This window comes from Lytechinus variegatus, chromosome 13 (genome assembly GCF_018143015.1).
Source record: "Lytechinus variegatus isolate NC3 chromosome 13, Lvar_3.0, whole genome shotgun sequence".
Lineage (NCBI taxonomy): Eukaryota > Metazoa > Echinodermata > Echinoidea > Temnopleuroida > Toxopneustidae > Lytechinus > Lytechinus variegatus.
In genome coordinates, this window is record NC_054752.1 from 33,662,460 (window position 1) to 33,689,327 (window position 26,868).

Sequence of the window (26,868 nt, forward strand, 5' to 3'; positions counted from 1 at the left end):
TTCTTCTGTTCGAAGAAATGTAAATTATCTATCCAGGCTGTCCTTCCCATTTCTATATATTAGAATTTATTGTGATTGTTTTCTTTGTAATTTACATATGTTTCCCTGCATGTTATTAGTTCATGACCAGGTGGGTGTTTCATAAAGCTGTTCGTAAGTTAAGAACGACTGGTGATCCTTTCTTGTGGTTAGGGGTATATTCATTGGTGAAGGTTTAGCGCGTGAGAAAGGATCACCAGTCGTTCTTAAAGTCGCTCTTAACTTACGCACAGCTTTATGAAACGGCCCCCTGGGCTTAATTTCATTTTTATTGTGTATTCACCTATGTTCCTTTGTTTGATTTTGAATATTGAATAAAGTGATGATTAATAAAATACAACCCTTAGCATAGATTTGAGGTTTTGCTTTATGTATAGTGCCAGATAGTTGAGTGCCCATAATGCCCAACGATTAAAACATTATAAGGTCTGAATATTCAGCCTAGTCACAATGCCCAAATACGGAACCAAAGTCCCAAGAGGCGCTCACTTCTTACCCTCGGGCGAGATTAAACCTCTGACCCACTGCAACCCCATTAGATCACGTGACTCGCTGTGAAAGCTGTGAGAAAGGTGAATGCAGTGTAATAGGGTAAAAGGAAGGCCTTGGCGGCAGAGCGATACCTTTAGTTGAGTGATGAATTATTTTGAAATACATTTGATGAGGGTAAATATTATTTCAGTCAATATATACTTCACAGGAACTCCAGTGAGAATAGAAATTGCTTGAAATTCTGTGTAATGAGGAAATTAAAATCGAATCTGTTATTTCAACGCTCAAACTTTCTCAAGAATGCATAGCTTTTCTATCGAAACTTTAAGAATTCAGCAAAAAAAAGATGTTTTTCGCACAATTGGTTTAGATGTCTTGCTCTTTATATTTCACCAGAAATTTCTGCTCCAAATATTCAAGCTCAGAATCAATTTACCCCATCCATCAAGTTTTCTTAGTTAAAAAAATCTGTATTGGTTAGGGACAATATTATTCAGATTAAGTCATAAAGAAATCGTGTTTTTCTCTCTTAGCATCAAGACTAATGGTAATTTTATTAGGAACGATGAAATAAATAAGCGAATAAGTACAACGGAATGAATGAGTAAATAATTATTAATGAAAAATTGTATCTATTATAGGCTATTCTAAAGTTTACTCACTGAATGAGTAAACGTTAGAATAGCCTATAATAGATAAATAAAAAAATGGCAATGAATTGCGGCTGATACTCTCTTCCAATTCCCCTTTCCAAGCTATTATGTTTTTTTTATTTTATCCTGGTTTTCTGTCTTGTCACTCTTTAGTTTTAGGTCTCCTCTCTTTACCCCCCCCCCCCCCCCTCTCTCTCTCTTGCTTTTTCTTACTAGCTATTCTCAGTTTTTTGTTTTTGTACTCGGTTTTGTAAAAAAAAAGGGGGGGGGGGACATGGGGCACTACAGGAATTGTTCGACGCTGCTATAATTAATTTTTTTTTTCTGTTTGACAATTTCATTATTCTCTGTTTTCAATATCCCATCATTCCACTTTAATAAAGTTGTACCCAATATTGGGTGAAATGGGAACATGCATGTTTGTTGGGTAAAAAATAAATATTTTCCGCAATGTTGCATTGAAATTAACCCTTCAAATATGCATTTTACACAATATCGAGGGGAAAATAATTTTCCCCTCGATTAGTTTTTATTTTTACTTATGAATTCTAATGAATTTTGTAATGTATGTCTTCAGATTCCGTCAGTGAGAGACTCTATAAATGAATGGAATTTATCCTTGAATTGTTTTTTAACGTCATAAAAGATACGCGTTATTTAGAAATGTATAGAAAACAGAAACCTAATAAGGCAACCACTAGTCTACTGTTGTTGAATTTTTTCGACATAAGACGTAAGTGCAAGATATATATATATAGCCTACTTCAATATTTCAACTAATTTTTATCCTTTTTTTCGGAACCTGATCCCATCTTATCTGTGAGCACTTTATAAAGCAACGTGAACTTATCAAGGCGTATTATATACCGATCTCGAACAGCGGAGGAACTGAAATGAGAGAGCATGACATGCATGGTCAAGAATGAATGAATAAAAGGGGAAATCATAGGTTATACAAGACAGTTGTACAAGTTGCTATGACTATAACTACTGTATAGTGCAGCCCTTTGTCATGTTGTAATTGAAAGAAAAACATATTTTTGAAAATGAGAGGAATCTCAATGATTAGATAGTTCGTCGGGATCGGCTATGATTTCTTCAACTGCCAATAATATAAGAAGAAAAACAAGAGAAAAAAAGAAAGCAAAAGACCCCAATCAAATAAATAAATCAACTAATAAAAACTAATAAAATTGCAAAAAGTAAAACAAATGATTTATGATGTTATAATGAATAGAAAGAACAATGAGCAAATAAGTAAAGAGATGAGTTAATGAATGAATGAATGAGAGATAGAAAGAAAGAAAAGGAGAAAGAAACAATTAGTGAATGAATGAATGAACAATAAATAAATTAATGAATGAATGAGCAAATAAATAACTAAATAAAAAGATAAATAAATAAATAAATAGATAAATAAATAAATAGAAATATAATAATCAATAATTAGATAGATACAAAATACATAAAAAAAATGAATTAAATGACAGTTCTAAAATATTGTAACTACGAAATATCCTTTTTCTACATCAGTTTAACAAAAAGTAAATAAGGTCGCCTATAAAGAGGGGAAAAGAAGAAATTAAACTTGAAGAGAAACAAAACACTAAATTGAAAAATGATATTCAACTCCCAAACTATACGCAATGCATTCAGAATTGAAGTCCTGATGTCGCCCTCTTCCGATAAAAACAAGTCATTCAAGATGGCAGCTTCCATGGACCAAAATTTGTTAGAAGAAACCAATAGAAATGATGTTTTCCCATCATTCCTCGAGAGATATTTTACCCCAAGATATCAGATAGGTGAATAATTCATGATTGTTCATATTAGATTAATTTATATTCGGATATTAGCCGTTTGAATAACCTAATTCTTGACACGTGTCCGGTTTGTAGATCATACCGTAGTTCCACCTATTGCTAAATTTGTAATGTTCACCATCCAAGATATTTCCAGTCTTCCGGCCTCCCGCAACAGACATGCAAGACGGTATCTCGACTGAGCTGAGTCGACTCATATTATTGTGAAAGCCCTCATCCTTATTTTCTTAGTAATTCTTTTAAATTGTGTTATCATTCTTTTGTTCTTCAACTAGATCTAGACTAGGGCCTAGGCCTATTCAATAATTCATTTCACTTAATGATTTAAAGTTTCACTTTCAGTTCTACTTTATTCAGGTCTAACTTAACTTAAAGGAGAATGAAACCATTGGAACACGATAGCTTGTGTTAAAACAGAAAAATCAAAGAAACAGATCAACAAAAGTTTGAGAAAAATCGGACAAATAATGAGAAAGTTATGAGCATTTGAATATTGCGATCACTAATGCTATGGAGATAGCAAATTGGCAATGCGACAAAGATGTGTGATGTCACTTGTGAACAACTCTCCCCATTTATATTTCACTTGAATTGCTTCTTTTATCACATCTATCCATAGATCATGTGTTCTTTCTACATGAGGGCATGTAATACATATTTTTTTAAGAATACAAATCTTGGATAAAGAGTTTGTATCATCATAAGAAAAAGTAAAAAGAGACATTTTGAGGGTATTTTATAGTCCACCAAAGGGAAAGTTGTTCATCAGTGACATCACACATCCTTGTCGCATTGCCAATGGGAGGATCTCCATAGCATCAAAGATTGCAATATTCAAATGCTCATAACTTTCTCATTATTTGGCTGATTTTTCTCAAACTTTCTTTATTCTTATTCTTTGATTTTTCTGTTTCTACACAAGCCTCTTTGTTCCAAAGGTTTCATTCCCCTTTAAGTTAGTTAACGTTAGATGTGTAACTTCACTCTTTATTTATGACGTTCATGTGCATGTGTTCTGTCAGTTTTGCATTGTTGCAGTTCTAGATCTATTTTACTCTTAGTGTTTTAATTTCTGATGTAAACAGTTCTATCTTTTTTTTTCAAATTCTTCATTTTGAAACTGGTTTCTTTTTGTTGTGGATGTTATACTGCCCCTTGGCTTGCACCCCTTCTCCTTTTGGGCATATGCCATACCCAATGACGCCCATGAGGGGAGGGCAAAACCCCCTGGACAGTTTACTTGCTGGTCAATCTACCCTTTTTTCACAGTCCTAATTTCAACATAAGTGAATGAGAAAAACTAACAATTTCCTTCTGTATCACTTGGTATTCAATATCTGTTTACTTTTCACTGATGCTGTTACTAGTGTTAGGCCTTCACTTTACTTTAGTATGGCATTGGATTTTTTGGTTTGTGTAGGTCAGTTTCTTTAACATTTTGTTATATTATTATTCATTTTAATTGGATGATAATGGTGATTATGATTAACTTGAGTAAAAAATGTTTATAATTATGATCATGTTTTTTTTATAGTAATGATGAAAATACTAAAAATTATGAATAATACCAATTATGACGATAACGATAATGGTATAATGAGATTAATGATGTTTGAAAATCATTACTGCAATGCTTTAAAAATTATATATATTATTATATATATATATATATATATATATATATATAAATGTGTAAAGTTATACATGTACAACAGTTTTTGGCAACTCTTTTTTATTTAAATATTGTAAAGAAATGGATGAAGAGAACAATGGTAGGCGTAGCTTAAATCAAGGTTCCCCAGAGCTATCTACCCTTTGGAAAAATTGGTGATGCCGAAAAAATGTCTCTGCCGGGAATCGAACCCGGCCCCCAGCTTTGAACGCCGGCAGAGACATTTTTTCGGCATCACCAATTTTTCCAAAGGGTAGATAGCTCTGGGGAACCTTGATTTAAGCTACGCCTACCATTGTTCTCTTCATCCATTTCTTTACTATATATATATATATATATATATATATATATATTATATTCTATTAGAAATCTCGTTGTTAAACTGCCAAATTTATGTATCGTATGATGTCAATATTGCTGTAAGTAATTAATTAAGTAAGTAATTAAAGGTCAAGTCCACCTCAGAAAAATGTTGATTTGAATCAATAGAGAAAATCAGACAACCACAATGCTGAAAATTTCATCAAAATCGGATGTAAAATAAGAAAGCTATGACATTTCAAAGTTTCGCTTATTTTCAACAAAATAGTTATATGAACGAGCCAGTTACATCCAAATGAGTGAGTCCATGATGTCACTTACTATTTCTTTTGTTTTTTATTGTTTGAATTATACAATATTTCAATTTTTACGAATTTGATGATTAGGACCTCCTTGCCTGAAGCACAAAATGTTAATATAATGGAATTCCATAAGTTCAGTGAGGAATGATACTTAATTTCAGTGACAATGACGAGAAAATAAAAATATTTCATATAATAAATTACAAAAGAAATAGTGAGCGAGTGATGTCATCAACTCTCTCATTTGGATGTAACTGGCTCGTTCATATAACTATTTTGTTGAAAATAAGCGAAACTTTAAAATGCCATAACTTTCTTATTTTACATCCGATTTTGATGAAATTTTCAGTGGTATGCTTGTTGAAATTTTCTCTTTTTATTCAAATCAAGTTTTTGTTGGGGTCGACTTGTCCTTTAAGGAAGCTTTTAAGTAATAATAAGATCATCATTTTTAGTTAGTATACACTGTAAGCATTAGGGGTAACCAAAGCGCAGTAGAGTATTTTTATATAGTGGCCGCGCTATACAAATTTATAATTTATTTACAATATTCATGAAGACATGCCTAGAATTGTTTCACCAGAATAATAAAGTAAAAGTAGTAGGGGGAGACTAAGAGTAGTAGTCGCAGCAGTAGGGGTTGTAATATACTAGAAGAAAAAGAAGGCGAAATATGATTTGGGGAGAAGAAAAAGAAACAATGTGAAAAAGAAGAAAAGAAAGAAAAGAAACAATATGAAATTGAAAAAGAAGAAAATAAAGAGGAGTATACGCAGTAGAAGCAGTTGCTAGTAGCAGTAGCCGTAGTAACAGTAGTGGTAGTGATCATCAGTCGTAGTAACTGAAGAAGAGGACGATGATCCCTGGTGATGAGGAGAGGAAATGATAGAAGCGACAGAAATAATGACCAGGGGTACTTTCATTACAGCTCAAAATTTTCAAATTAGTCACAGTTCTAAATGACATTGATGGGAAATCCGTATATTCATATTTATAGTAAATGTTCTGATGTTTAAAAAAACAACAACTGGAAATAAGTACCGCCGGGTATTGATTCGATTTGGATAGCACAATGTCAATATGGAAATGGCGCCTACATTGAGCATGTGCATGACAAAATTCTGACACGAGAGTTTGTCCATGTCCGCTGTTATCCTCCCACATCTCTCCAATGTCAAAACACCTTCCTGTTTTAACAAGTTTATTTGTAAAATGTATTAATTCTTACTTATACAGTGCGTCTCGAAAAGACCCCCACCCCAAAAATAGAAGAAGAAAGAACAGTGTCACTCAATGTGATCACAGTGTGGACTATTCACACTGTTAAAATGCTCAAATTCAATAGTGTGAAGATATTTTCACACTGTGGACACCTCGACAGTGTGACTGTGCAGCGTTTTCACATGGTTGATTATGTGAACGTTTGATTCTCATTGTTGAAATGCTCAATTTTATCAGTGTGAAGATATTTTCACACTGTGGACACCTCGACAGTGTGACTGTGCATAGCGTTTTCACATGGTTGATTATGTGAACGTTTGATTCTCTTTGTTGAAATGCTCAATTTTATCAGTGTGAAGATATTTTCACACTGTGGACACCTCGACAGTGTGACTGTGCATAGCGTTTTCACATGGTTGATTATGAGAACGTTTGATTCTCATTGTTGAAATGCTCAAATTTAACAGTGTGAAGTTGATTTCACATTTTGTTCCACACTGTGCCACACACACTGTGGAACACTGTGTTCTGTCCAGTAGGGCTTTCGGGAATCGATTGGATTTTTGTTTTCTAACTTTATATTTTAAGCACAGATAGGATTAACAAATGACATATCATAAAATTTAGAGTCTTCCTATATGGTTCATTAAGTTGAAAATTTTCGTCTCTTTTCATTGAACAGACACCAACGGAAAAACAGCAGAGGACTTCTGTATTCTTCAGCATTCTAACAAGTAAGTGTAAAATTGACAGCGAAAAATGCTTACAAAAAGATTATCATTCGTTTGTGGTGCCTCAAAGCCTTATATCCCATTTCTGTCTCTCGTTCTCTCTCTTTCTTTTGCTATGAATCTAGGACATATATGGCTCACTTTATTAGCATATTTGCAGATCCGATATATTGCTGCACACCAATATTTTCGTATTTTTATATCGTCAAATGGTAAAAAAGTCAAATATATTACCGATTGAACATGTACAGTGCATGGGGAGGGGCAAGGACATATTGATATACAATTTACATAATACGAGGAAAACAAAGAATATTCATATCAATACAAGATGAGTATTTGATGTGTGGTATCATTGTCTATCCGTGATGTGCATAAAACTGCTTTACGGAACTGCGTGAATCATGGAAGGCATTGTGTTTTTTGGGGGGGGGGAGTTACGTTTTATTATGATGAAACATACATAATATGCCATTTTTCGTTTGTTTAAAGTCTAATCGACTTGAAGGAGGTATGAAAATTATGGCTTTGAGACTTTGTCTTTTGAAACTGCTTGTGGAGAAGCTTCTCGTTACATCATATATCTATAGCTCGTTCCAGAAAGACTAACTGTTGTAACTTTGCCATTGTTATGAAAAAGCTTAATTGTGATTGGCTGCTAAGCCCTGTAACCAAGGTGATTTCCATTAGGGAAACGTAATAATTATTGTAACTTTTTTATGAATCGGGGGCCCGACCTTCATTCAAACGATCACGGCGGTCTGACATCCTGTTCATGAGCATGTAAACGGTCTGTCACCAAACGTGTAATTACCGCGACTACTCTCCTAAACGAAGCGTGTCAAGTGTACCCTATTGCATGTCATCCGATCACCGCGTGATGCCAAGTGATCGATGCTGAATCACGTAGTTATTTCTCAGAGGCCGTGTCGTTTTTGTATTAGCGTGCGCGAAGGTCGCCACTTCCAAATAAGTTCCAATCTATATTTTGGTAAGTCATGGCGGTAACGAGTCTGGCACCTTAATCCTTTGAGGCATCAGTGACAGTTTGTTTGACTGATTGGTTTGAAGAATGAGATCAAGGGGGCGGGGAGCGTCCCTATTTTGTTATTCCTAAGAAAGACGGGCAAATGCTTTCAAAGTCTGTCATCCTTCACCCACGTATTTTCTTATTGCTCTCTTCCCCGTCTCCCCCTCCCTGTCTGTCCGTTCGCCTCTCCATCTCATTTTCGCACGCTCACAGATGTAATTTGCATATTCATCAGTATACAGAATTTCTCATCAAGGGGATAAAGTAGAAGTGTTAATATAAGTATAAATTAAACGTCAGACATTCGATATTATTTACTTATTAACGATAACAAATCTAGAAAGGGACTTTCAATGCTCTGATAGTTTTCCTTACCGTAGTGGCTAGTGGACGATGAACACTCACATAGCAACAGCTGATCTGAAGAAGGGCTAAATCATTACCGCTGAAAAGTGCGTGGCAATGGTGGTATATATATGCGTTATACAAAGCCGCTAAGAAGAAAAGAGGTGACAGACATGCTCCCTTGGATCCCCCACCGCATAAAAGGGGAGTAATTAAACCTTTGGAACAAGTGGGCTTGTGTGGAAAGAGAAAAATCAAAGAAAGTTTGAGAAATATCAGACAAATGATGAGAAAGTTTTGAGCTTTTGAATATTGCAATCACTAATGCTATGGAGATCTTCCCATTGGCAATGCGATAGAGATGTGTTATGTCACATGTGAACAACTTTCCCTGTGATTGACTATAAAATACCCCCAAAATGTATTTTTTTTTTGCTCTTATGGTGATACAAACTCTTCATCCATAATGTATTCTTTAAAAATCTGTATTGACTTGCCCTCATATAAAAAGAATACACGAACTAATAGATATGATAAAAGAGGCAGTTTAAGCGTAATATATAGAAAAGTAATGGGAAAGTTGTTCACATGTGACATCACACATCTTTCTCGCATTGCCAACTGGAGGGTCTACATTATAATAATGATCTAAACTTCAAATGCTCAAAACTTTCTTATTATTCATTCAATTTTCTCAAACTTTCTCAAACATGTGGGTGTCAACAGATTGTTTAGAGCATTGACGAATCTAACAGTTATTAAAATCATTTGTACATTTTTTGTTAATTATTTTGTATTAAAAATATCATCAAATAAAAAGTTCTTTTAACATGAAAATGTATAATCATAACACACATGTTATGGGAAGGATGCGATTTAATTTTAATGTTTTTGAGTAAATTTGATTTACAATGAAAACATCATTTTTGTCAGGGACAAAAATGAACCACTTTCCCTTTTGGTAAAAATCATTTTTCAGACATAGAATTTGGTCAAATGTCTCCACATGAAAACTTCATATGCATGGTATATAGCTTTTTTTAATTTTTATAATGACGAAATCTAGAATGATCTATGAAAAATAGTCACATTTACCGTCAACTTCAAATTTCACAAATAATTAATCGCTGAAGACTTTCTATCTTTACATCGGAACGCTAGAATGCGAGAAATCGAATTCACATTACCAGAATGTACCCCAAATTTGAAAATCCTTTAAATTATTGAAATTGTATGGCTAAGTATGAAATAACTTTTTGTGCTTGATTATAGCATTTAGTTATTCGATGCTTGCCCGACTTGGCAACACATACTGCATACAACCCAGAATTACATTTGCTGAGGCCCCGATACACAACCCTAGGCTATGGGACACCATATTTTGCGAGATTATTTTTTACTACTCTATCTGAGATTATTGATTACTTAATGAACTCCGACGTGTGGTGAAAACTTTTTTCAACAATGAACATGTACAGTGCTGAGATAACTTACCATGTTTTGCTAAATATATTTGGTTTTCTTGCCGATTTCTTGAACGCGATTCCCTTTAAATCGCTAGCCTGAAATTTCCCAGGCGACTGACGAATTGCTCTACCAACTAGTGATATTTCTTCAAATAACAAGACGAGCCCCGACGGCTGGAGGCCGATGACATCATTATGCTTATTGACACTCTACCGTCTGATCAGAAGAGCTCTATTTTTGCTAATGTAAATAATGACCATTGAAAGCAAATCATGAATGGCAGCATGTGACGTCACCAGTTAGGCTTGCAGAAATGGTAGATGTCTGATGCGTAATGTGCTCTGGAGTGGTGACGTCATTTTAAGATGTTTGACTGAATGTCCGTATCGAATTATTCCAGTTCGCGGAAAGTTATGTTTGAATTCCGGCCGCCGCTTCCCATATTTTATTACGTTGAAGTGTTCAATATTTGCTATGGAATCCATATTGTATTCCATTTCCACAATGTGCAATTCCTTTTATTATCATAAGAGGTACATCACAATCGAGTATTCCTTCTAACCTTAACTTTATTGCACCCCCTCCCCAGTGCAATAAGGCATGCAGGCAGCCGCTCTAACATGTTTTATATAATTGATGGCGATTATATAATGATGAAATTATAGTGGCGTTTCAGAATCGCAGGATTATTTAATTTACAGCTATGTATATTTATATCGGCTACATGATAAATAGTAAATGGTGATTTATTTACCTGATTGCTAAGAAAGCATGAATGCTTGTAAGCATGGACCTACTAGCAAAGTAAGCGACCAGAGGACCGGCAGCTTGAGGTCTTCTTCGAGGGACCTGGGGGGCGTTTCATCAATATTTCCGTCCGACAAGTTGTCAGATCTGACAACTTTCCTGGATTCTGACTGGTTGAGAAGCACTGTTACTATAGTAACTGTCGGATAAAACAGGACTTGTCGGATAAAACGGCCGACAAGTCCATTCATGAAACGCTCCCCTGGTAATGAGGATTAAAGCCTTTCGAAAGGGCACTAGCGCACCAAGTGGAAATCGAACCAGTATCACCGAACTCAGAAATCCCCGCTCAATCGACTGAGTTATCGCGCCTCCACGTGGGTTGATTCAAGTATGGACCCTACCATGATTTAAAAGACATTCCCACTTCCGCTTTCCTCTCTGATTAAAACCATTTTCAAGAGGAAGAAATAAAAACAAATAATAATATGGTTTAGACAAGTGAGCTTATATACCAGCACCGACTCCGGTGAATATGCCTTTATTTTATTTTTTTTTATACATGTAGTGTATAACGCTATTCTGCGAGCACAGACCCTGATTGAACCTGTGATAAAAAAGTGGTTCTTCACACAAAACTAGTCACAAGTCACTGTAGACTAAGTATTCAGACCACTTAAACCGAGCGAAGGATTTGAATAGCAGATTCGTCGAAGTTTGGATACTAAAGACTTCACCTCATGAATATTCATAAACACGAATCATAAGGACATGAAGTAATTTAGTCCAGGATAGAAGAGGCATAACCTTGTTTTTTCATATATAAAATATTTTTTGATGGTTTCTTGTCAATTCGAGGGTGTTGATTACGAATCTGAATGATGCCACTCTTGTAGCCTTGAGCATTTTCCGCAAATTGGCAAAATCCAATATGGCCGCCCAAAATATATGTAAATTACCCATGAAAATCACAAAATTGCCCGCACATTGGTTATAAAATGCATGAAATTGTGTTTCAGGAGTGAAATACTCTCTGAAATAATGTTTTTTTTATTTTTTTTTATTTTCTTGATATTCAAAATGGCCGCCACAGACCTCTGTATACCCTATTATGTACAATATGAGTAGGGAAAACTAATTTTCAAAAAAAAAATGATCCCCAAACTGCGAGTAATTGTGATCTGAATGAAATTGTGTGGCAGGAGTGAAATACTCTGAAAAAAATGATTTTTGACCAAATATTTATTTTCTGGATATTCTATGCCTGCCATTTTGAATATCCAGAAAATAAATATTTTGTAAAAAAAATATTTTTAGAGAGTATTCCACTCCTGCCACACAATTTCATGCATTTATAGCCATTGTGCGGGCAATTTTGTGATTTTCATGGGTAATTTACATATATTTTGGCGGCCATATTGGATTTTGCCAATTTGCGGAAAATGCTCAAGGTTACACGAGTGGCATCATTTTCATACTTTGTGTAAAATCTATGGGAGATGAAATTCATAAAAGGGTGATTATTTTTCATTCTAGTTGTTCAGTTTAATAGATACAGTGCGTATCAAAAAAAGTTTACACTTTGAAAAAATCCTGTAAAATTATACATTTGTAATATCCTGAACATTTTCCACATTTTAAGATAGGTACAGGTCCATTTGAGCAAATGACGATATAACTGTCGAAAAATATTTCCGCTTGAGTGAGCACAATTTACTTTTGAAAAGTTAGTGAAAAATGATTTACGCAGAACTTCGAAATAGTTATGCGAATAAAAGTAGACCTTAATCATGAATAACACGTTGAATTTAGCTAGTAAACTTGATTTGAAGATATCTTTTACCCTTTTTAAACTTGTTTCCATGCCCAAAACACTTCGAAGACTGCATTGCGCCCCACCCCACTCCTCCACACACCGAGGCCATCGTGACGATATTTGCTTTACACTGAGCTGTGATTTACATGAAATGGCTTAGGCTTGACTTTCATTTTGTTAATCATTGTCAAGTTTGGGAAAAGTGTGGAGAAACAAGTATTAATGAAAAATGAAATGTAAACCCACTTTAAATGATAAAAACTTAGTGAAAAAATGTTGATGTCTGATATAAACTTTTGTTCAGATTCAGTTATGTCCTCAGATCCAGCTGACACAAAAAGGATAAGCTGTGCTTACTAAGATTACTAAGAATTGTTACAAAATGCTTGAATGTATCCGTTTTATTTCAATTGAACAAAAGGGAAATGTATGAGAAATGTTTTGCAGGGTAAGTTTGATTTCGCCCTTTCCCCTTTGTACAGCGTGAAAACGAGCATTTCTGCGCAAACAGATTTCTGCGAGCTTTACGAAAATGGACAGTGCTCACTCAAGTGTAACATTCTGTCGAAACTTTTACATTCATTGGATAGATGATACCCAAACCCAAGATCATATGTGAAAAAATTTCCCACATGTTGTATATTTTTTGATCCCCAGGGCTTTTTCAAAGTGTAAACTTTTTTTGATACGCACTGTATAGGGTTTAATGGTTTGTGGTAATTTCCATTAAAAAAACAATGAAAAACAAAAGACCAAAAAAAAAAAAAAATACATGAGAAATCAAAGAAAAAATTGGCTTTCTCAAATTTCTTTGTGGAAACCTTTCAATAAGACTACAAAGATGAAATCTGGAGGAAAAAATGAAAATTTGAAGCGAAATTCCGTACATCTCAAATAGCCCAGTCATTTTAGGGTTCAACGCAACTGGAAGGCAGTAGCATGTCTAGGGGGGCACATCCCCGGGCGCCCCTTTCGGGGGAGGAGGGGGGCGCAAAGAAGGGAAAGGGAACGCAAATAAAGAAAAGGAAAATGAAGAGAAGTTAATTGATACCCCATCCTATGTTATCGTCATGTTAATGCAGTTTCCAACACATGTAGAAAATGAATCTTGCGTGTTCAGGGATGAATATTCGTGACAACTTTTGATTAGTGATATATTTATTCTCTTCAAGATTTCAAAAAACAGTCCTCAAAATGTTCTTTTTTTCCAACGCAAATACCATTTTCATATCGAGGTTTGCACTTTAGTAGTTTACTCTTCATTAATTCTTACAAACATTTCTTAACTGCAAATTTTGCCTGGATTAATTGTCAAAGCTTTCCATCGAGCGCTGATTTGATAAGGGAGATACAAATCCTCTTCATTAATATTTACCCCAAAAATCATTAAATTGTCCTTTTTAGGTGAGGATATACAAAAAAAAGATCAGCTCGCGCTTCGCGCTCGACTTACGCCGATGAGATATGTATACTTTTAATGAATCCCTTTAAATTTTCCCCTTTCATGTAAGCATAAAGAAATTTCATCTCAACCCAAGTACATGCATTAATTGCTTAGGTGCAAATCGTGTGATTACTTCTCCCTAAAATGTCCAGATTTTAGATCTAAATATCTATAATTTTCAGCTTACGCTTCGCGCTCGCATTATTTCTTTATACATGTATATGCATCATGTTAATGTTTATAAAAAGTGTTTAGAATATTTAATCAAAACATCTTGATATTGAACAAATAATTTATATATATATATATATATATGCCTGCTACACTTGGAAAACACACGACCAGTTAAACTAAAGCATTATATCAATTCGAGTGCGAATATTTTAATATAAGGACGTTAAGGCGGAATATTCTAAGTTGGGTAATTTGTAAGCATAAACATACTGCTATACTTGGTTGTCTTTTCCTTTTCAGAATCTGCGTGATAACCCTTGCGAGAGGTCATCCTATAGTTCGGGACAAGATGAAAATCGAAAAGGTCGATTTTCAAGCCAATGCCAATACAAATAGAATGGACAATAAAGTCATCGGCAAGAACAAACGAGTAAGTCGTGGTTATTGTATTCCTTCGCAAAGTAATGTCTGTTCTAGATCCTAATCAAGTGATTGGATGTGATTGATCACGTGACCAGTCATTCATTTTTAAATAGCAAACGGGAATATTGGCTAATAACTGGTACTAATGTCTAATTCTATTGACAGGTCATGGTTGTGAGATGAGGATGGTTCATCAAGTACATTTGTAAAGATGAGCCGCATCACTTTCTTATAAAATATACAATATACATCACTTTGATCCGGCATGAGGATAATTACACACACGTGGTACAGTCCAGGCACCCTCGGCTATGCCTCTTTCATGTTCCCCAGTTTTATTACGTGGCTTTGATTTTTTTAAAAAAATTTTCATTGATCAAATTAGGAAACGAATTCCAAAATGACAATCAATACATGACGTTTTTGCCAACTTCGAGGCGTCATGCTTTTTTCTTTCCATTTTCACATCCAAAAGGTATCTATCGGGGCGTGATATCGCAAAAGTTACGTTATTTTAAACATCCAATCATCATCATAGCACATGTTACGATTTGGAGAATTCTGATGATGTTCCAAAACTCATAATACACAGACACGATTGATGGTCTCGCCATTAATCCATTGTGATTATATGTCTCGGTCACAACTTAACCTTTAAAATTGTCCGTCTACTCGGGGATTAGACTGGTATTGAAAGAAGATAATACGAGAAACCCTCAGTTGAAATATCTATTGACAATTCAAAATTGCGGACTGCCGTTACATGCTCATCGTGCTTTTCTCAAATTCCAAGGATTTTTTTTCATATATTTTATAGCCTATCTGCTGGCAGTTTTATGATTTTCATGGGTAATTTGCATATTTTGGCGGCCATATTGAATATTGCCAATTTGCGGAAAATGCTCGAGGTTACACGAGTGGCATCATTCAGATTCGGAATCAGCACCCTCGAATTGACAAGAAACCATAAAAAAATATTGTATATGAAGAAACAAGGTTTTGTCAATTTTCTATGGGGTCTATCCTGGACTATTGATGGTGGCTCAGTGGTAGAGCGCCCGCCTCATGAATGGGAGGTCATGGGTTCGATCCTCGTCATACCAACGACATTAAAACGGGGTTTGAGAATGGAGAAGGGTAATGATAATACCATGTTATGTGGAGGGCCCGTTCGAAGAACAGCTAAGAGCTGAAGTGGCTACCCTGGGTAAATAAGAGTATATTGTTTTTATTCTATTGTGTAATGTTTTTACCTATATATTAGGGTTGCATTGTTACCAATTATGTTTTCGTAGATTACAGTAAGTATTGAAAATAACGTTGAAATGCACTAGTTATTTAGGACAAATGTTTCGCAAACGCAATTACAGGGACAGAAGATGTGGATTAAGAAAAAGTGAGAGGGAAGAAAATGGAAAGTATAAACATTATTGAGCGGGCTCAATTGAATTAAGTTAGATGTATAAAAGGATTTGAAAGATGTTTACTGTAGAACATTATTCATGTTTGTAATTTGCCAAGAATGTCTAATGATGTTGTTATTGCTCCTTCGCTGTAAATCTGAATGTGACAAAGTAATCTTTTATGACTTGGGTTATTTCTGGAATGTACTCACTTAGACATTTTCCAAGAAGACCTTAAATGATCTTTTCATGGCATTAAAAGTAAAATTTCCATTGAAATCATAACTATTATTACGTGCATTATTATGTGTATATCGAAGCTGATCGCTTTTACTGCAAGAATGGTTTGTTTTAAAGAGGCATGTAAATTGAGCAACGGGTTCGTTTGAAATCTCACTAATTCATCATCTGGGATCAATTGCAGAAAATTTGGCAGACTCATTTATCGTTAGATGAAGATGTGAAATTTCTATGACTGCCATTTCTTGTGACTACAAACAACTTCTAATTGACGCTACCGAATTGAATTAGATTTTTTTTTTTTTTTTTTTTTTTTTTTTTTTTAAACAAGTGCACACCTAGTACCAACAATGCATACAGCATTTCCATTTATTTGAAAGCAGGATAAAAGAGCATTGTAGATTAAATGCCTTGCTCACGGGCATAGGTGCCGCGGCCGGGGATCGAACCCGGACTTTCCATGTATAGCCAAGCGCCTTAGACCACTCGGCCACGGCACCTCCACCATCACGGATGGTCACGGAATTACTGCCTTATGATTGCCACACCATCAGATATGACTACCACAGAACCACACCATTTGATATGACTGACACATCGTTTGATATGACTGCCGCCCCATTTGATACGACTATCATACCATTTGATATGGCTACCACACCATTTGAAACGACTATCATACCATTTGATATGACTACCACATCATTTGATATGACTGACACACCATGTGATATGACTGACACACCATTTGATACGACTATCATACCATTTGATATGACTACCACATCATTTGATATGACTATCATACCATTTGATATGACTACCACACCATTTGATATGACTGCCACACCATTGGATATGACTGACACACCATTTGATATGATTGCCACACCATTGGATATGACTGACACACCATTTGATATGACTGACACACCATTTGATATGACTGCCACACCATTTGATATGATTGCCACACCATTTGATATGACTACCACACCATTTGATATGACTGCCACACCATTTGATATGATTGCCATACCATTTGATATGACTGCTGCCCCATTCGATATGACTATCATACTATTTGATATGATTGTCACACCATTTGATTTGACTGCTACATCATTTGCTGACTGATTCACCATTAGATATGACTGCCACACCATTTGATATGACTGCCAAGCCATTTGATATGACTGCCACACCATTTGATATGACTGACAAACCATTTGATATGACTGACACACCATTTGATATGACTGCCACACCATTTGATATGACTGCCACACCATTTGATATGATTGCCACACCATTTGATATGATTGACACACCATTTGATATGACTGACACACCATTTGATATGACTGACACATCATTTGATATGACTGCCACACCATTTGATATGACTGCCACACCATTTGATATGACTGCCACACCATTTGATATGACTGCCGCCCCATTTGATATGACTATCATACTAATTGATATGACTGACACACAATTTGATATGACTGCCACACCATTTGATATGATTGCCACACCATTTGATATTATTGACACACCATTTGATATGACTGACACACCATTTGATATGACTGACACACCATTTGCTATGACTGACACACCATTTGATATGACTACCACACTACTTGCTATCATACCATTTCATATGACTGCCTCCCCATTTGATATGACTATCATACTATTTGATATGATTGCCACACCATTTGATTTGACTGCTACACCATTTGCTATGACTGATTCACCATTGATATGACTGCCACACCATTTGATATGACTGCCACACCATTTGGTATGACTGCCACACCATTTGATATGACTGACACACCATTTGATATGACTGACACACCATTTGATATGACTGCCACACCATTTGATATGACTGCCACACCATTTGATATGATTGCCACACCATTTGATATGATTGACACACCATTTGATATGACTGACACACCATTTGATATGACTGACACATCATTTGATATGACTGCCACACCATTTGATATGACTGCCACACCATTTGATATGACTGCCACACCATTTGATATGACTGCCGCCCCATTTGATATGACTATCATACTAATTGATATGACTGCCACACCATTTGATATGACTGCCACACATGACTATCACTGTGTCATATCGCTTGATATGCCAAAAAACTTTGCATTTCTAGGAAATTGACATCCCGTATGAGAGACTGACGCTCTTTCAGCTGAGCCAACACATCAGTCATTAAAAAATTAAATTAATAAACATTTCGATACAATGTTCAAGAAATTGCTCTATTACCTTTCCAGTACGTACGTTTCATTTAACGTCTTGTCGGTGATATTTATCATGAAATGCCTTCGGCCAATGAGATACTATAAATTACATTATCTTTTACATAATTGTAAATCACTTCCTTAATGCTTCATGAAAGCGTTTCCTTTACTCTCGCAGTATTGATCAGCCTTTCCTTGCTTATATCTATAAATTTGTAAACAGGCCGAAGAAAAAAATAAACCACGTCTTAGTGACATGTAACCTCTTACACCTACCAAGACAAGAGCATAAATCACTTCAAGACTAGAAAATCAAGATGGTACTTTCCCCGTTCGCTGTCGCATACTCTTGAGACAATTATGACGCTCTTCACGCCCCGCCTCAAGGGCGCGCATTTGAATAAATAATTGGCCATCGACACACATAATTGACTCCCAATAACAAGACGCGTTTAGAGGTATGTCGAAAACACCACAAACATGTGAGCGACGAATGTTTGCGATCGTACTGATTTTGGGGACTTCGCTGGGGTTCAGTAATAGGTTCGTAAAAAGTCGCAAGCAAGTTCAAAAATACATTTGTTGTCGTTGTTTTCCATGTCGCATTATTCTTTTTAAACATGTAATGTTTAGAATCTCCGATGTCGGATACTTTCACATGGATTGTTTGCAACATTCGTAAGAACACCTAGTGAATCAACTCGGGGCAGAATCCTCATTTACCGGGGGGGGGGGCAGGTAGTTACCCAGTTACCCAAAACAAAAAAGTAATTCAAGAAATATATTGCCAAACTTCTGCTGCTCGGCCCCCTTGGCTCCGCCCCTTAATTCAACCATCGATACAGTTGCAGGTATTTGTTCGTCAGATATATCCTTTAAAGGGGGGGGGGGCAGTCGTTTTTTTTTGTGGTCAACGTCACAATGGAAGAACTTGAGATATTAAAGCATGTAGCAAATTATGATTGATTTATATGAAATTCGTCGTAGGAAAAACAATTATGTTTCATCTATAGAAATACTGTTTTCTTCAGGATTTTTTTACTTATCATGCAATCATGTTATCAGCGGTAACATTCTAAGTCCAAAGGTTCGTTAGTCCGAAAACGCAATAAGATTCATATTTCCGAAGGTTTGTTAGTCCGAAAACGAAATAAAGTTCGTTAATACGAAGGTTCGTTGGCCCGAAAATGAAACAAGGTTCGTTAATCCGAAGGTTGGTTAGTCTGAAAACGAAATAAGGTTCGTTAATACGAAGGTTCGTTGGTCCGAAAACGAAATAAGGTTCGTTAATCCGAAGGTTTGTTCGTCCGAAAAAGAAATAAGGTTCGTTATTATATTTATCGGTATGGCTTAATTAGACCCATAATTGACACAAAATCGAGTTTTGGAACTTCAGATTTAAAAGAAAATTCCAAAGCGAGTAAAAATAAACCTAATTATATAATGATTATCATAAATCACTTCAAAAAAGGCTTTCTCAACTTAATTACTACAAAACACACAAAGACATCAGGCAGATGATAATACCATGGTGGAAGAAAAAATCTGCCACACCTCAAGGGTGAGATTTCAAATACTGTAGATTTCATTAAAACATTGTACTGCCATGAGCCAAATGTCGGAATATCTAACTCATTGACAGCGTGATTTTTGTTTTTGTAATATCGATACAATATTCTTTTTATGTGCCGAAACAGTTGAGAGATTTAGAATTATCGATGTCATATTTTGTCTCAAATCTGGCCTTATTGGTTTTTGTACAGAAGGCGATTCGCTTTTTTATAGATCGAAGGACGAAAAACACCACCGTCTCTCGTATATTTATATAATGTAGATACCATTTAATGTGACGTCATTCTTGCCTTGCAATAAAGGATCAAATCGAGATCGAATCGATCTCTGAAACCATCAGGCAAGGGGAGGATGAACTTCATCATTTAACATTTCGACGTAATTCCCATCTGCCATTCTGATAACATTTTCACATTGCTGAATGAAAATTCCACCCTGACCCATGCTGACGTCAAGAAAGCTTGACAAAAGAAGAAGCATATATGTCTGACGAAATCTGTCAATGAATAACATATTTAACAAATGTTAAGGAAAAGTTTTAATTCTGTGATGAATCAAGCCATGATCAAGCATGACATTTTAGCAATGCTTTCCTACGTGCAATGAAAGACAATATGTTGTTTATCATCGTGAACATGAAGCATGTGTATACAACTGGGCACTAGTAAAATATATATGTATATATATTTATATTTAATATCATATCTTGTTCAATGTATTTTATTGTGATTTTTATACGGTAAATAAAACAAAATCAAACCAAACCAAAAACATTTTTTTAAACTGAATTGGCTACCCTAGGTAAATACGATGTTATTGAAACTAGACGTAATATCTTTTTACATCTTCTGCACTGTAAAAACTCTGGTGTAGATATATACGTATACATATATATATAATATAGGATATTTATATTGCGCACATATCCACCTTGTTAGGTGCTCAAGGCGCTCCTATATTACCCGGCTAAGCTAGGCGTTCATAGCGCACACAGCTTCTTAAGGAATTACTTCCTACCGGTACCCATTTACCTCACCTGGGTTGAGTGCAGCACATTGTGGATCAGTTTCTTGCTGAAGGAAATTACGCCATGGCTGGGATTCGAACCCACGACCCTCTGCTTCAAAGTCCGAAGACTAATCCACTGGGCCACAACGCTCCACGTGTGGGTGTGTGTCCACACCGGAGAGAACACCAGACATGTGTTTATACAACACCAATTAGTATTAAACCAGGATCGGTTTGATTCCAAACTGGTGTTTCAACACATCTCTGATGTGGACATTATATAGATTCCGGGTTGGTGTTAAATTTAACACTGGTGTTTTCTAGCGTGAGAGACTGGTCATTACATGACCCATGGGGAGCTGCTCACTGAAAAATTTTACGGATGCATTATGTGGAGATTTTTTTAATGTTATTTTATCTTACAGGGGGCGCAAAATCTTCAGAGTGAGTCGATTTTATGCAAAGTCCACTGCTACGGCGGGCAATCATTCACCATTTATTCTTGTATCAAAGGGAAGCTCGTTGAAGTGAACGAAACGTTATCTTCTCGTCCTGAATTGCTCGTTGAAAAGGTAAGTTCCGTGTAATTCGTCATGTTGACTGCACTGTAATAAAAATATTGGGTCAATTTAAACCAGCACGAGGGTACTTATGTGTCCAATCAATTTCGGGCAGTATTTTGCCCAGTGCGGGAAGCATATTGTTCAATAAGGTTAAAAATAAGCCGCAATTACTGTAGAATGGGCTAAAATTTCATCACACCGGATAAATAAAAATGCTCAAAAGAAGTGCCCAATTTTGGTTGGACACATAATTACCCTTATCGATCATAATACCCAATATGTTTTTTAGAGTGTGTGTTTCCGTAGATAATATGGCTGATATTTATTTGTATATTTCTCTTCGACGACCTGGAAATTCCAGTTTTCCAATTTTACATTTCTCACTTTATGTCTGAATTAAATCATGATTTTTTTTTACAACTTGTCTAGTTTCCTGAAAGATTTTTGCGAAAGAATTGTTTATTCTGTGTTTCTTACTTTTAAAATATGAAATTTCCTTTATGCCTACATTCTGAGCTGCAAGGGTTCCTCTTGTCTAACTGTATTACCTTTTCACGGTGCAGTTTTAGTTGAGTTTGATTTGTTCTGCTTTAAACATTGTATTACCGTACTGTTTGTGAAATGTACAAGCAGATATTTTTTTCATATAGTCCATTGAGCATATTGATTATGAAGGATTATGAAGAGAGACAAAGGAGATCTCGCGATATATCTTAAGTGATCGTTTGACAGTCCTCTGAATCATTACACGTCGATCGATTAATTGAATTCAAATGTCAGTGGAGAATACAGGGATTTATTGACGAGATGAGTCATTTTATTGAAAGGGGACTCTTCGAATTCTATGCTTGAGTTCCTCTCTTTTTGGTGATTTTAAATGGAAGATCATACGGTTTTTCGAGTTAAAGAACTAAGATAATTCAGGGAAAAAACCGGCACACCAACAATTTTTTTAAAGTGAATTTTTATTATCGTTGATATTGAATGTCTGCTCAATGATGATTGCGAGAGCGGTGAAGTGGGGGGAGGGGGGTAGCCAAACTTGTAAAATAATGACCATTTAGGAACGCCCTGTCATGTGGAATATTCAATTCCTGAATTTTCCATTACTCATTTTGAAAGCACAAAGCGAATAATGCCTTTTGTTCAAGATATCCCTTCGTACAAAAACAATAAGCTTAAAGAGAGCAGCTTTCATTCCAAGATGTAACCAACTCGGCTTTATTATAATTTGGAAAATGGTATCTGTTCAAATTGAACTAACATCGTGTGAAAATTATTCCGTATTTTTAATTGATTAGTGAGAAAACCCTACGTAATAAGAACCACCTTTCATGAAAAAAAAATCGTGATACTATTCATTCATTCTTATTTTTGACATGAAAACATCCCTAATACATGTTGCGAAATATCTCTACGTAACATCAACGGATAAAAAAAATCCATAACATAACTCTGCTGAATTTGAAGTATTGATGGTCATTAAAGCATAATTAAAACCATGTTCTGATTCAATCCGGTAGTCAAGCACGGAGGGATATGTGGCCATCATTCTCGTCCGACTCGCCGACTACGAGTCGCAGTTCCAGCGAACGATTTCGGAAGATGAATATACCAAGGTCCTTTCGCTGAGGACCGGTGAGTCATCCCTCCCCGAGGCGCTGCCAACAGACGGACCCAACAATGAGGGGAACGACCCTCCAACTTGATGGAAGATCGATGCTCTGAAGGACGGCCTTGGTGGTGGTTTCCATCGAAGTTTAAGGTCCAAGATTATCGGACTGTCCTGTTATCAGGACCTTGGTACATATTGGCGAATTCCAATACGACAGTTTCCAAATTTTTGTACTACTACTCTTGGCTAATGTGACAGAACCGCAAGTGCCAGAAGCCTACTATGTAAATATGACAATATTCAGTCTTCATTTCCCATTGGAACTGAAAACTTGACTGCAGCATTATAGTGTCCGCCTCATACGCTTACAGATACTGCAGTTGACAGCATCTATGGATGTATTGTCTATTCATTCCTGACTGTAGTCTTAAGAGGCGATCAGACATCGCCTGTTTAGGTAGCGGTTCAGTAAGGTGTATTCGCATCGCGACGCCGAACGAATTCAAGAACATAGTATATGTATTGAAAATGCAAGTCAAATCACAATGAACAGCTGGGAGGTCTTTGTCGAAAATTAAACCTGAACAGCAGTTTCGTCCTAAGTTGCGTTGCTGACGAAAAATGTCAAATATGCCGTTTGTCCAGAGTCCAGGACGAAACTGCTATTTTTGATTAACCAATATCCAACAAAGACTTTTCGGTTGCTCTTTGTCATGAATGGCAATTAACAATAGATTTTCTCTGTTTTCGAGAGCGTTCTGCGTCGCGATGTGATACCTCTGTACGATGCCATCAACCCTTTATCAACAGAATTACCCGATCCGTTTTCAATGGGCTACAGCAAGGCACGTATTGCGTTGTTAGGCAAACGTAGTAACCCACTGAAAACGAATTGTTCAGCTCTGTAATACAGGGCTCTGCTTGCTGGGTACTTCGGGGGCAAACCACCGTTATTCGCCATCTAAACCGGTGATATGTTTTCATCCATTTACTATTTCAGTAATTGTCCTAGATAAAAACAGTGTGAATTCAAATTTGCACCCTTAGATATTGCACTTGGGGCTCCTAAATGCAATAGTGCAGTTGCCACCGTTTCAGAAATGTACCCCGTTGTTTTAAGGGCGCGAACCTGAACTTGAAGGGGCGAATATCCACCTTGAAGGTTGCTCCCCTTGTGACTTGCCTGCACTTTAAAAAAAGTGCAAATTTGAACCCATATTTCATTGGCACAGTCTTCAATTTTTTCCTTGTGTATTATAATGGCCTTACATAGGAAAAGATATCACGCCAAATATTTAGACGTTTTTTTAAATCATAAAAAGAGTATCCAGACAAAAAATAAACAGTTTCGAAGTTCTATATTAGTAACGTGTTTTGTGTTTTGTTCGTGTTTTTTAAATCACAGAGAGGTCGGAGTAATTGTCGGAGTAAATGTTTCTTTAGATTACATCTACGTCCTCGATGACTTCCGTGCCTTCTTTCCTTGAGAACATGAGAACGGATGCTATTCACTCACCCAAGCTCAAAATAAGCCACTACAGTTACAATAAATCATTGCTTCAAATTTGGAAAGAAGTAGAATTAAACCAAGATATATACGTTGGGAGAATTTATCCTATATAGAACCCTTTTTTGAGGTATGTAAAATTCATTTGGTCAGTTTCGAGCTTCTGACAAGGAAGTTTGAACCCCTGTATACTATACTTCAGTGTAACGTGTATCTCCCATCCTTATCAATAGGTGGATAGAGCTACAATGCGCTCTTTTTAGCACACCGGAAGCAATACAAGTACTTAGAAAGGTCAAATGCGCACATACTTCCACTCTTTTTTTTTTATCTATTGCGTGTGTGTATTCGTATGGCCCCATAAACTGTTTATTGTGTCATGGAGCACTTTTCCTCGGCCTCAAGGTCGTGCGTGCGTGCGACAAGGAATAGCGTGCGTTCGTACGAGCTCCATCCAGCTTTATATGGAAATCAATGGCATCTCCTTGTTTATGAACTATGGTGTCGCTAAATGGACAACGTATATATAAAAAAAAAAGCCCATAGAAGTGTAGGTCATTTCTTTTGTGTTTTAAGATTTTCTTGAGGCCACTCTATTCATACTGTCTGTTCTCAGGTATCGTTAACTATTTACTGATGCAAGCAGTGAAAAATGTTTGGTATTGTACAGACAGGGTCAAGGTCAAGTTCAATGAAATAAACAGCCTTTGTTGTCTTGTACATTGTAAGGGGCATATAACCAAAGAGGGTTGACCTAAAAACCCAAGTGTTACGAACAATTCAATAACCTAGCCACTGCATTGCTCCGTTAACCAGGCATTTTTAATGACAAAATTACGTGTCCTTAATCAATTTAAATCCTTAAAAATTCAAATCTCATAATATTTAACGAAAAAAGCTTGGATATTTTCCGGCAAAAGGCCGTTTTTATATGCTTCTTTTTTCATATGACTTTGAAAATTTCTTTTAAAACAATTTAAAGGGATGAACAATAATGAAAAAATGATTCATTCATCTTTTGGTGGAAGGGTTTTGAAAGTGGGGCTGACCATACAAAAACAAAATTACAGACATTAATTTTTGCCTTTTTGTACACGCTTATGGAAAAGAACTTGGGTTACCATTCTTATCGCAATAATGATATTACCAAGTAGAAAGAGAGGTACCTTCTTTCTTCTCAAAACTATCTAATTTTCTTTTCACATGATTATGAAATTAGGCTCATTCATTCTCTAGTAATAGTCGTCTCAAAATATGTATGGGAGAAGCGATTTCCAACACACAGTTTCGGTCAGATCGCTCCTCTAGAACTGGATTAAAACTATCCGAACAATGGGCAGTGGAAGGTTAAAATAAAGATCAAACAGGATTTGAAGAAAATAATAAGAAAACGATACATATTGTTATTCCAACCGAGGTTCCTCATACATTTTTTAAAATCATAATCGTCTCTCACTAATTTGCGAGCATGTAATAATAATAATGGTGGCTACTTATATAGCGCAGAGGTCTACCTTTCGGTGCTCCTTCTGCTTTAAAAAGGCACTGCTATTATTTATTACCCCGTCTAAGCTAGGCTACCTATTCGGCGCACGCAGCCTTTTTTAAGGAATTTCTTCCTGCCGGGTACCCATTTACATCACCTGGGTCGAGTGCAGCACACAGTGGATGAATTCTTGCTGAAGGAAATTACGCCATGGCTGGGATTTGAACCCACGGCCCTATCTTTCAAAGTCCTGAGACTACAGCATTGCTTTCTCATGATAAGACCATAGTTCTCAGAGGCTTGTTGCACTTGAAATAAAATGAACCGTGCTATTAAAATACAGTGACTTTTTTGTATTGAAAAAAATAAAGATGAATGTTATAACAGAACTATTGGTGGGTCAACTGTTCTTTCAAATATTTCAACCCTAATGATACTTTTCACACTCGGGAAATTGTTCAATATCACTTGGAGGGATGGTCAGAT

The 26,868-nt window shown here is 36.0% G+C and overlaps 1 protein-coding gene across 1 annotated transcript; it reads left to right on the forward strand.

Annotated features, from left to right (window-relative positions):
- The first annotated feature begins 2,853 nt into the window (after positions 1-2,853).
- On the forward strand, positions 2,854-26,539 carry LOC121426406 (protein Abitram-like). The gene is made up of 5 exons (XM_041622699.1): positions 2,854-2,989; positions 7,206-7,257; positions 14,578-14,707; positions 21,637-21,783; positions 23,298-26,539. Exons 1-5 carry the CDS (start codon positions 2,854-2,856, stop codon positions 23,481-23,483), a joined length of 651 nt encoding a protein of 216 aa, XP_041478633.1. The 3' UTR covers positions 23,484-26,539.
- Positions 26,540-26,868: the final 329 nt, after the last annotated feature.

Bases quoted from the DNA above. Each gene is read 5' to 3' on its own strand.
- LOC121426406 (XM_041622699.1), top strand. From the start codon at position 2,854: ATGTCGCCCTCTTCCGATAAAAACAAGTCATTCAAGATGGCAGCTTCC. The intron at 2,990-7,205 runs GTGAATAATTCA...TTCATTGAACAG, and splicing joins TACCCCAAGATATCAGATAG to ACACCAACGGAAAAACAGCA. The intron at 7,258-14,577 runs GTAAGTGTAAAA...TTTCCTTTTCAG, and splicing joins ATTCTTCAGCATTCTAACAA to AATCTGCGTGATAACCCTTG.